This window comes from Acyrthosiphon pisum, chromosome A2 (assembly GCF_005508785.2).
Source record: "Acyrthosiphon pisum isolate AL4f chromosome A2, pea_aphid_22Mar2018_4r6ur, whole genome shotgun sequence".
In the NCBI taxonomy this organism is placed as follows: Eukaryota; Metazoa; Arthropoda; class Insecta; order Hemiptera; family Aphididae; genus Acyrthosiphon; species Acyrthosiphon pisum.
The window spans coordinates 105,095,175-105,108,851 of NC_042495.1; the positions used below are offsets into that span (position 1 = coordinate 105,095,175).

General features: G+C 30.6%; 1 protein-coding gene across 1 annotated transcript in view; it reads left to right on the forward strand.

The window, feature by feature from the left end:
- The first annotated feature begins 4,687 nt into the window (after positions 1-4,687).
- LOC100160004 (protein Skeletor, isoforms B/C) overlaps positions 4,688-13,677 on the forward strand; it is a 48,488-nt gene continuing 39,498 nt past the window's right edge. The window contains exons 1-2 of the mRNA XM_008182419.2: positions 4,688-4,871; positions 8,533-8,614. Of these exons, the coding sequence (XP_008180641.2) occupies positions 4,694-4,871; positions 8,533-8,614 (260 nt within the window). The 5' untranslated portion in view covers positions 4,688-4,693. The remainder of the gene's footprint in view (positions 4,872-8,532; positions 8,615-13,677) is intronic.

Here is a 13,677-nt window from a genome sequence, read left to right on the forward strand (position 1 = left end):
TCTACGCTTACACGGTTACATGATTACAACGATCAATGTCTATATATTCAATGTACAACGTTACATTACTATTAATTAATATTGTATAAATTCTTAAATATGCGCCAAAAAAACCGTAAAATCATGATACATGCCCACAAAATTAAACGATCTCTAAAACATATATGCACTAAAAATGTTCGATATTTTTATCGTAATCTCATGAAATAATGTAGTTCATTGCATTCTATGTAGCGAGAAATCTTATAAGCAAAATAAAACACTCGAATGAATGTAAGCAGTAAGTCTGATCCGCTAGTCTCAACACGTGACTCTATATAAGCTATAAAAATCCAACATTAGATGAAAATCTCCAATGCGTATAGTCGATAATTTTGGTGTTCTACATTGATTAAAATACATGTATACGTTGACACGTCACCATCTATTTGGGGGTGGGTAAAATAATGAAGCCTGTCGTCGCTACATTCGATAAAAATGTCATGGGCGCTTCACACTAAAATCGAGAGGGTCTTGCAGGACGGCGTTATAAGACGGTTAATGACGCGAATGCGATGATCGCTGTTGACGGGTCGTCGTCGTCGGAGGCTTTGTACCGACGACGGGGCCGGATGAGAGACGGGGCAAGTTCTAGGTGAAAAGGGATAGATTTACTTTCGGCGCAGTGCATTTGCAAACGAAGCCGACGGTAATAACGGCGACGAGACGATTGTCAGAGGAGATTGAAGGGGCTTATAGTATGGCAATGGCAATAATAATAATATAGCGGGTGCCGCTGCTAACGTCGTCGTAATCGATGAGACTATTCTCGCGAGTCTTGTTTGCAGGTGATTTACACCGGTGCTCCGCGGGGGGGGGGGGCGAACAAGGTTTACCTGCATACACAGACATATTATTACCAAAATAATATATTATATCCGGTGGCGAACGGTGTGACTGGTGCCGAGCGACCGGCGTTGAGTAATGAAAACGCGACGCCGAAACCTGCAGCTGCCGGGCCAGCGCGCCGCCGGACGACCCCGCTCGAGCGCACGCGCCCTGCGACGGCCGACCCTCCCCCTTTCATCGTCGGCAACAACCCTTTACTCCGGCGGGGTGTGTGTGTGTATATATATATATACTATCTTCCCGTCGAAATAATATTCGACTCATTAGCAAATTGAAAACGACGATAATATATTATCTACATGTATGAACACGCGCGCGCGTGTGTGTGTGTGTTTACTACTTCTTCGTCGTAGCGAGCGCGTGCTTACCACTGATCTGCAGCTAGTCTACAGCGTGGTCGCTTTTGGCGTTTTTGTTTCGAGAGTGTTATCCGTCAAATGTCTACTCCGACAGAACGTTCGTGTTGGCGTTTAATAATAATATAATATATAATATATATTATTGCATTGCATTGTATTCTTCGAACAAATGAATCGGCGGGCGCCTTATATATTCGATGACAATGAACCGTCAGATCGTTTTATTTCTAGGTATATATTATAATATAATACGAAGTTCACCGACGGTGGTATAGTAATATACGAAACCGTAGTGTATAGGTATAGTATAGTGACTATTTGATTCAGTTGTAGGTACACGGCGTTTGTTTTGGCTCGCATACATCGAATTACGTTCACGAAAATGCTCCCTCAGCTGGAGCATAATATTTCCCTCGAATAATAATAGGTGCCTGTTATAGGTCCTCGAGAAGCGGAGATCTCACTCGACCTATAATCGCGATTAATACAACCCGGCAAATATAATAGCTTATATGATCCTCGCGACGATAACTCGTCAATTTCGTGTATCCGCACATTATTTTTAATATTATTGAAGTATAATTAATAATTAAAATATCAAATAAAAATTACAACATTTTATTAGAATGGTGAAATAAAATTTTTTTCTTATTTACCTACTTTCTTACATGACGTTATCTCATCAACCAAACGACAAACATCTTTTTTTCACATCTGCAGTCGATCGAGTCTTAGCTCAGTTCTTACATATTTTATATACATACGTACATATTTTCTGGGTTTACAGGTGCTTAGCAAGCGGGGTGTTTTGGGTGTTACACTCTTCTCAACCTCCGCGTGGTGTCTCCCGGATAATACTAATAAGCTGAAATGACTACTCGAACAACCTAACAAATATTGGTCGGACTCAACTCCGATAACCCAAAAGTATTTGTAGGACTCAATTTAATATCGCCGGGGCGTGTAATCCAAAAAAACCTATATAAGATATGTGAACACGAAACTGCCCCCCCCCCCGAGTTGTATTTAAATTTTAAATTAAAACACCCTCCCCCCCTTATAAAAAAATCCTGGTTACGTGCTTACGCCCTCGAATACTACGATATTACGTACTATATTGCTACTTATACTTGACGACGGTATAGTCGTTCGTGCGTAACCGAAAAAATAGAACCGTATCGGCCGATATGGCACGTGCGTGATTGTGGAATAAATTATATTGAAACGCCGTTATTTTAGTAAATTAATATTAAATATTTTACGCATATTATTATTATTGTCATACTTGTGACGACACGTACGATCGATTTTATCATAATATACCGTCGTCGTGCTCACATAATAAAATGGGCTTATTATTGTTACAACTATAGGTAGGCACGGTACATCGGCATATTATTATCTATATTAAAACATTAATTAATATTAAATTGAAAATGTGTTATAGTGTGCTATTTTTTATCGATGATTAAAATACACAGTATGATTATAATTTATGATTGTTTATAACTTTTATAATGGGTATTATCAGTTTTATGCAATCGCTCAGTTTAATTATGTTAAATATTTAATATTATACCTGCGGTACCTATATAACACGTTAAAATCATATGGGTGATATTATACGGATTAAACATTTCCATTCACAATAATTATAGTGGAGGTTTTTTTCCATAAGATATTATGCAATTCGTATACAAAAAAAAATACTGTTATAATATATATTAATTATTATTATATATACAGTTGTGTAAACTGTACACAGCAGTATTGTACATATAATATGTATTTTGTTACTAAAAAATCAAACAAATGTATTATCACATAATATTTTAAATTATTTATTGGTAAATAATGACATTTTGATTTTATATACTGTTCAATATATTTTATGCGTGTCGCATAAATATAATTTATCTGTGTAAGTATAATGTGGTTAGCGCAGGTAAAAAAAAAAAACATGTTTTCTTATAGAAAAATTAATCTAGTTGAAGCATTCAGGAGGTAACAATTTATAATTATCAGTAGTTTTTTGAAAATGTCGGGAAAAACTAAAAAAATTATTTTATTTTTATGGTGTGCCTAACTCTAAAACCCATAACCGTAGACACTTGAAACTTTCATCAAATATTTATATTAGGATTTTTCATATATGATAAACTACTTTGAACCTTTTTGAGAAATTTTCAAATTTTTTAAAACTATTGTTGATAAAATCTTTTTCATTTGGTATAAAAGCTTCAAAATGTAATGTAAAGATCCTCATGGCTCATAAGTTTCTTTAATAGCAGTTCAAAAGTATTAAAAATACATATGCACAATTATTTTATATATATGCATTTAAAGTTTAAATTTTGACAAAATTCATCCAATTTCCAAAAATTTGCAAATTATTTTTCAGTTGAAAATTTTATTTTTATGGTCAACATTAGAAGTTTTAAATTTTAATAGAAGATTGCAACATGTTTTTCTATCTTTATTATGAATAAAAGTTCACTGGACAGTAATATTAATTTTTTATAAGCGTTTGATTTTACATTTTATTTACGATATTTGATATTTGCAGTTTTTAATTATTTAATTTGATTATTTATACATGTATGCTAGGATGACACGCCGTCTCCGCGATTGAATTAATCTAACACCTCCAATTACAGTGACATAGTGATACCCACTTGTCCACCTTTTTTAATTTAAAAAAAATGTAGGTTAGGTATAATGTATACACACGTCATGTATAATTTAAAAAATATTTCATGTCATTAAACTTTTTTAACATAGATATATTTTTGGGCTGGGTTCAACTTTTTCTATCTAACCGATTTTCGCAACGTTCGCCATAGGACCATAAATTAACAATTAAAAATAATTAATAAATAAAATGTCTAACAAAATGTAGCATGTTACTAGATATTTTTCCATTGCGCTATGCCTAAAAAAATATCTATATTATTGTTCGTCAATTTTATTTTCATTGCAGAGGAAAAATATCTGCTAAAATATTTTTAATTTTGCTTTTTATCACTTTTCGTTTATAATATCGTGTGACGAATATCGGCTATAATGATTAATGACTTATTTTAAACGGTACATAGTATATACAACAGTGTATAAATGTATTAACCAAACTAACCTAACCATACACATAGGTTATAGCAAGATTATTAATAGGTGCCTATGAAATTATCGACTTCCGTCTAAATATAATGTCTCACCTACACCTGGTTGTCACCTGTTTCTGCCATATTATCCGCGGTCTGATATTATTTTCACGTCAAATATACATTGTACCTATATTATTGTCTTATTCTGTGTTATTATCTGCAACAAATTTCACTATAAAATCATTTCAATTTATTAAAACTTTTACCGGTCTAAATATACGTTTAGTTGGATTTCAATCAATTTTTCTTTCCCGTAAAAACAGTACCCACCGTTTTTATGTAATGCCCATAATAATGTGTGCAAATGGTTTTTCAGGCGACGCAGGAGTGTTGGACGACAATTACGGAAGATACATTGGTAACATTAAGGGCATCGCTCATGGTGTCCGCGGACACGTGTACGCAGTAGATGAAAACACGCTATTCGTCCGGGATTTCTTCTACGATGGTATTGGCCCGAGTAAGTATAATTTGGAAATATTATGATATAAATTGATTAAAGTATAGGCACGTGAACTTTTATGATTCGCGTCAGACGAGTAAACGACGTCTGTCCGAACAGATCCTGTCTGCGAGACACCCGACGTTATATTATAGGTATTAATATTATAATTAAATTCACTGAATGATCCACCAAGAATATGTCTCTACCCTTTAATAATTCATTTATTCAAATTCTTATTTTAAGAATTTTTAGGTTTAGGTACTTTTTTAATTATTTAGATCATTTATAACATTTAAGGAATGTCTTGTGGCAAACTTCTTTTATTCAAATGAAATCCTCCCTTTTTCTCTGAAAATTGTTGAGAAGGCGATGTTTTTGAAAATGCTGATGAATCTAATTCGAAACTCGAACGGGTAGTCTATTATTCTGGATTATAAAACTTTATGTACTAATAGCATAATATAGTCCTCATTAATGATCTTGCATAAAATATTAAATATATGTTGTATTTAATAGTCTAGTACTATTACTATCTCTGACCATATTTACAAAATTACAAAATGTAATTTTATCAATATTAATAATTAGTTAAATATTCTAAAATCATTTGGACCACCATATGATATTTTGAACCTATTACATAACATAAAGTTAGATTACTTAAAATGACTCGTTCAAATTTCCATTTATACAATCAAATTATTCATAAAAATTATTTCCTTGATAATTATCTATAGTAAATAATAGTGTCGGTACTCAGTTGAATAAAAAGTCACAGTACGCTCCAAAAATGGTGAAATACATTTTAGGGTTAAAAATGAAAATGGTCTTTAAATTTATATAGCCACTTCAAAATTTCAAAAAAAAAAATCAAAATTTGTATAAATGCATGTAATTAAAGGAAAAATTGGCAAGGAGCAATATTGAATATATTATATACAGCGAAGTTTCCATATCAAAAAGTCTCAAGGGAACCAGACAAAATCGTATAATATAGAGAATTCTGTTAAATAGAATTAAATAAATGTGATCCTAATTTGGTTTGGTACTCAAAAATACTTCGTTAAACAGAAAATGTTGTTAATTGGAATTTCGTTGTACATGGAATTTTCACTGTATAATGACGTACTTAATTCAGAGCTATTATTAAGACAAAGCAAAAAATCCTGAGTCTTATCATCGTAATATAATATTATTTTAAAATTTAAATAGGTATTATACCTAGATATATTATTGTATAAGACATTAAAACATATTATTTGAGTCGAGGGAGCACCGTCGAAATTGATTTTTTCCATTGTGTTTCATGTTTGTATATACCTACTATTTTGTTGCACCTGTTTTACGAGAATCTCTGTAATGAAAACGGAAAAACAAAACTTCACCGTTTTTTTTTTTCGATAAGTTTATTTCAAGCATTTTATCATATTATATCTATGCGATATATAATATTTTTCGAGCACCTTTCTTTTTCACTCGACTCGCATCAAATTTGTTTATAGCATAATTGTTATCGTCATATTATTTTATATGATGTAGTACAATATAATCATGTCATAGTCCCGTGCACACATTATTACAGTACCTGGGTATACTATTTTCGGAAATGTACTCTATGTCAAACGAAAATAAAGATATAATAATAATAATATATATATAATATCGTGAGTGTGTGATGTGCGTTAGACACAGGGGGTTTTATTCAAATTGGTTTTCGTGTCTGTGGAACACATAATAATAATATTATACCGACGAGTAATACCATAATAATAATATGCGCGTTCCGTGTATACAGGGATTATAATTGTATTCTGAAATTTGATTATCAAACCACTTCGTATGTTATTATATCTATGTCAGAATCGAATATTATAATGGCTGATTTTTAATTAAATCACGGAACTAGACAGCGTCGGTTTAAAAACATGCATTCATCAAGTGTTTCCGTACACTCTAAACATGTTTAGCGTTATTTTCGATACATATAGGTAGTCAGCAGACAGACTATTGTATATTTCGAAAATAATTATAACCCGCACGGTCCACTGTGTTGACCCGATTTCAAAAGTGCATGTTTGTTGTAAAAATACATTGTTTTTTTTTTTATTATTCGTCCATATTGTCACTATGATTTATGGCAGTATGCTAACAATTACATAAAACGGGCACAAAAGTACAAATGTGTAATTAGTCAAACGTTTATCAGCAAAAAAAGTAAAAGTTTGACATAAATAAAGTCGACTATCTGATCCGTACGACGGTATAGGTATATATGTAATTTACCTTCAATTTTGGATTCTAATCAAATGAAGCCTTTTGAATCACCCTGTATGATGCACAAATCATTGCCGAGGTCATAACTAATCGTAGATTCATGGCACTAATATAATGACGTGTATTGTGTACAATGGTATATCGAGCTATTTGCGTGAATGGAATAGGTTCACCCTTTTTATTGTGCAAGCATTCATTGATTATTTTTTCCCGCGCTGTGATCGTCACTTGTTGACTTATTGGCGTACAAATACATGCACAATGCATTATTACACTCATTAGCTGGCTGCTCGTGCAGGTGGGCGAACATCGTCTGTGGTCTGTCTCCGGGTTTATGTACTTGGTTCGATGTATAGGTACACGCCGTATAATGTGTAGGGTGTTTCGTAGGTTTTAAAACTAAACGATAATTATTTCAAAAACTATATTATAAAAGTTTTTAGAAATATTTTTTTTTACATCATTTAATGTCATTACAAAGCAACATTTTTGAAAATACATTTTTTTTATTATTTTCGTGTTTTTACTTATTGCTATACATTTTTGTTTCGTATTTCAAAGCAAAGAATCTAACAATTTCAATATTTAAAAATCGATTTTCGAAGGAATGTAACTCATATAGGAACATAATATACCATAATAAACTACATCATTTGAACAGCAGTGTATTGAAAACTACAATTTTATAATTTCACCCAATATATATAATATATATCATAATATTCTGAAGGATAAAATAAATTATGATTTATATTTTAAAAACCCATAGATAAATACTTTTTTTTTAATGTTAGGCTTTTTAAAAAAAAAATACTATACAATTATTGACTTATTATTAAGTTTAATCAATAATAAATATTATTTTTTTGTTTTAAATTTGAATTCGAAATATACAATCTATATCGCATGACATAATAAGTATATATGATAAGAGACAGATAACAGTATACCTACATAAAAAAAAAAAAAAAATTAAGTGAGTAAAGAAGCCACCCAATGATGGCACTTTAATATTGATTTTTCACTTGTGAAACGAGAATTTATTTAAAGATGCTTTTTTTTAAACCATAAATATTATAGTTAGGCATTTAGAAAAATTTAAATATTCATAAAAAAAACTTGAAAATATATACTATTTGATCAGTCAGCAGAATTTCAACTGTTTGGATAAATGCTATATTTGCAACGGAATCCATTAGACAGGCATACAAATTGACTAATCTTACACGATATCCTAAATTTTCTTATACAATTAAGTCATTATATTAATAAATAATGCTACATCATATAACAATAACATTATGTATATTAATATTATGTAATTTGACATTGTTTTTTGTTTATTAAAAAAAAAACAATTTAACGTGATTTTTAATATGTCTGTTTTTTATTTAAATTGCAGCTGCTTATTTTTGGGCTGGGAAATCATCAAGAATTTCTCCGGACGGATTTACCATTCCATATCCTGAGGACTATCCGGCAGTGTGAGTATACCTATGTCACTTAATGTTCAGCGAAATGGTTTTAATTTAAACAATGCCTACTACAGGGCGGCGCAATAATTGTACAATAATATTATAATGATACCACTATAATTAATAACTAGATTTTAATTTTTAGCAAATTTTCATAAACTTTTAAAACAGTGTAATTTAAGATAGGGCTTTTATTGAATAATTTAAAAGGTATGTTTCTCATTAAAATGCAACAGGATTAATAGCACTCCATAAAACTTAATGCTTTTAACAGAAGCTAGTTATGTATTATATATAAATGTATGCAATAATATGCAAAGTCACTGCATTTTCCTAGAAATTAATCGTTCTTTTGTAGGAGGTTTCTTATAAAATGTATAGTAATAAAAATGATTACACGAATATAACAATTTTAATCTGAAACATTAAATAATTAAACATTATGAAATTGTTTTGGTTAGGTAAATTAGGTTAGGTTAGTTAATATATTTAAAAATAATATCTTCATAAAATCATTAGGTAAGTTATGATAATATAATAATTAAAATCTGGTAAACGTAATGAAATAATGAATTAGGTTTTTTTTTTAATTCGATACGCGTAGGTATAGTTTGTGGCTTGCTTAACTTAAAGGTAGGTATGTACCGCAATAACCGATGTAGTTAATTCAACTCATAAAAAACGTCTCCACCAGCATATAACACATTATTGTCAGATACGCCGATAACTTGAGACGTATAATAATAATAAATCAAAATACCCACAATTAAAATGTAAGCACATGTTTTAATTATTATGACACCGCTGCAGTGATTGTATCAAAAGCGACCGTCACTGAAAAACCACTTCCGTCTACTCTTATTTCTTGTATAATGATATCATAGCTTAACCTAGTTTCCTATGTCTATATTCGATATACAGGATGAATTTTTAAGCATTCTCACCCCACACTATGTTGAAATTGTAAATATTATATTAAAATTCTGATTTTTAGAATTTGTTAGTGTAGGACGAATGTAGGTTAGTGTTTGAGGTAGTTAAAGACGATATTAAAAAAATTACTTAGATTTTTCACAACATTTAAGGAGTATCCTGCGAAGGCACCAACTTTGGTATTTTAAATGAAAACATACATGTTTTAATGCAGATTATTTTTATGAACATTTTGACGTATTTTAATCGAAAATTTAACGAAAAGTTTCTGAGTTACTCTACTTTAAATACTAAGGATAATATTATAGTCTATATTATAAGGACATTATTTACTAATGCTTTGAACATTATTGGGTGCAATCCATAAGCATTTTATGATGATTTAAAAGTGTCCGAATACATTTGACTAAACATGGTAATTATTATTAACGCATATTTTATATCACATAGCTAATTATAATTAGCTACCGAGCTCGTATAGTCGTATCCATTTACAAAGTATTCAACAGTCTATAAAATTTAATATTTTTAATTGAATAACTCAGAAACTCGTCATTAAAATGTTGATACGTTAAAAATTTTACACAGCCTGACCTTAACATGCACTTCGACACGGTACTTATATGGCTGTATATTATAATTAACTAATATCTAATGCACATAATATAAGACAATACGGTTCGGTAATAAATAATAATAATATTACTGACGGACAATATCCGGGAAATCCTGAAGGTTTTTTTTACATTTATTTGACACTCACTGTCTATAATAAGTACCCAAGGCAGCATCTACTGCAGTTTTTTTACAATTTTCATATTCTCGGCATTTCCCTCGCCCTCGTTGTTGCACTTTTCCTTCTTATATTAGTTTATTTTATGCAATTGCCGTTAACGCGTACTCGGGCACAAAATAATATGTATATTGAATATCGATTCGTTGAACGTGGATTTATATAATGTATACGTGGATAATATATATTATCAAGTCTGCGCCGTGACGAATTCTGTAAACCCAGTACGCAAATATAATATATTATTATAATTTTATTCGGTTACCCGAATAAGTGGTACCTACGTGCGTAATGTATGTAGAGCGATTTCTTGAACGTTTCTTACGTTCGTGGTTATAGCGACTATTTTACATAGGTAAGTGTTTTTCGAGGTGAAAAAATCACTCCACTCTCGTTTATTTTGATAATAAAAATAAAATGTATAGATTCAGTTAGGTAGCCATCTTACGGAGGAGGGGGAATAAAAGAAAAATTAAAAGCGTCGTGTTGAGAGCTTGTCGTTGGGTTTTCGAGGTACATCGATGTTTTTCGATATTTGCTAATATTATAATATCTGTATTAACATAATTATTGGTACAGATAATACATATTTGTTATAACTATTCAGCATGGATTTTAAATTTAAATTAAAATTTTACATTCATTAAATCTAATAATTCTGTACCTCAGTATAATATCCCTCAATCTACACCTCCATTGTTAAGTAACTGATTTTAAAATAATAATATGATGTTAATGTTATTATAAGAAATATGTTATTTTAGATGCATTTCACTATTTAAATAATTTATTTTGAAACCACGGCGGTTTACACAGGCAATTTTACTACACCACTGTCACGGTTTTGTTTTTCCGGTATCCGATAAAGCCGACAATTCGATTTAAAAACGATCAAATAAAAATCTATGCCAATTTTTTTCCTTCTTGGCCATTTGAAAAAATGTCCCCCCTCCTCATCAAGCCAAAAAAGGTGTTGGGAGTAATAAAATTCGCGATCACGAATGTAATATTCATTACGATGGGTGATGACAATATACAATTTTTATGAAGGTTCAAAAAATAAAATCACAATATTGTGTTACTTGAGCGTAACATAATATTAATATAAGCTTGTCTGACGACTAAAGTAGACTTGTGCGTACGATGAAAGTTCACAGTCATGTGGATAATATATCTAACGCCTCGGTCGCGGCGCAGAGCTAAGTAAAAAAAAGAGCTCGTATACGGCCAACTCGTATTTAACCTGTATAATTTTACGAAAATTTGGTCGACCTCTCTGTAACCAAAACTAATAAACTGATTGAATTGGAATTTACACGGGTTGATCAATATGCTATGCAGACTTTTATTTATACATTTCAAGTTGATTGAATGATTACAGCTTGAGTAATATGCAAAAGTATTAGTCGATACGCAAATTTTTTCCACAATGTTGCACGAAACGTCACGTTTGTGCTAGCCTCCCATATCAACCGGTCTATGATTTCAGACGATACATAATTTCCGCCAACGCTATTTGAACGATACGGTGGTAGTTGTCGTGACCACAGTAAAGTGACTTTAAACTCTATGTTTGAAACTATTTCAGAACAAGTTAATATGATCGATGGCGTTAGGTTCGAAAATTGTCAGACTTATTGCCCTTCTGCAAAAACATCACACATAGTTAATGAAAATAAATATATATATATTTAAAAATACAACAATGGCCAGATCCAAGTACAAAAATCAATGATTTAATTATAAATGCATTACGCATCAATCTAGACATTATATATTGAAGAAAAAATTTATAAATTACACTCAGTGATTTGCCATTACGGTAATTCAATGACGTAATCCATAATTATACAAATAGGTATCATTCGTCAAAGTAATAAATGGGTTAGACGCAATGATTCAAAAATGTGCTATGAACGATGACCTCGTTATCCATTATCGTTTTCCAGTAACATTCGTAACTATATATTATATCATATTCATTTACTTAATCCATAAAACAACAAACATATTCTTTCCCCACAGATTTTCTCTAAATAAAAAAAAAAAACAAAGGTTAACTATATCCAAAATTGTAATAAAAAAAACGAGTGATATCCCAACAAAAATACTCCGTCAACTACATGTGAAAATTTGTATAATATTACACCACAACACTATTTAGGTACAAAATATACCTAAGTAGCCGCCAAACTACGTTAAATTATCGCACTTCATCGAATACAAAAAATTAAGTTATAAACAATTTCGATACCAACGAATTTATGAAATTACTTAGCCCCTTTTTGATGTCACAACTTATCTAACTTTTGAGTTTTTTTTTCTCAACCAGGTTTTTACACGTAGTTGACGGAGCGTTTTTGTTGGTTATATAATATAGTTGTGACAAGAGCGGTTATATTTTCAACCATCGCGCAGTTTGAAATATAGAATTTTACGGTTTTGTTTTTATTTGATGAAGGCTTCGACGACTGAGGTGATTAACCTTACGAGACTATTTGACTAGAAATAAATTTCAAGTTTAAAAAAAATTGTTTTTCCTAGAATATAACCTTTTGTTTTCTTATACGCCAACCTTATCTATACATATAGGACAAAAATACAATATATTGTATTTTATCATACTTGAATCGGTTATGCAAACAATATAATGTCGATTCGCGCTTATATAATACCCTGCTATATACTTTATTCTGTACAAAATATTCAATATGATAGAATTTTTTTTTTCGTCCTGGACAAATATTTATACACTATACACGTATCGTATATAATTTAATAATAATGTCTACAAGTTCACGCTATTACTATATAAAAAGTTTTTGTTGAAATTACCTACTTGTTTTATTGTAATATTAAAATATAAATTATAATTTAATACTTGGAAAGCGCATAATAAAAGCTTTTATCAAACAACATCTGCAATGAATTGACTATTTATAATTTTATTTATTAAATTTCCAATAAATCGTTTTTTTGTTGACTTTTAGATTATTCCTATTTATGTTTGTTTGGATGTCTCGGAATTAAATTCGTCATAGAACAGGTACCTATTGTAATAATTCGTGTTGTCGCAGTGTCGCTACTATATTATTATAATAGATGCGACAACAATTTGCTTTGGGCACAATAACATACGGTAACGTTTAATAAATACCACCTACCCAAATACTATGACGATGGGTTATACCTATTGAAGGATAGCCTAGTAATGACGTGACTATAATAATAGTTTTTTTTTTTTTTTTTTTTTTATCATTTATTTTTTATTTACAATCTGTTACATAAAATTGAACAAAAAGTAAAATATATAAGTGAATAGGAAGTGGCTTGAAGTAAGGACAGA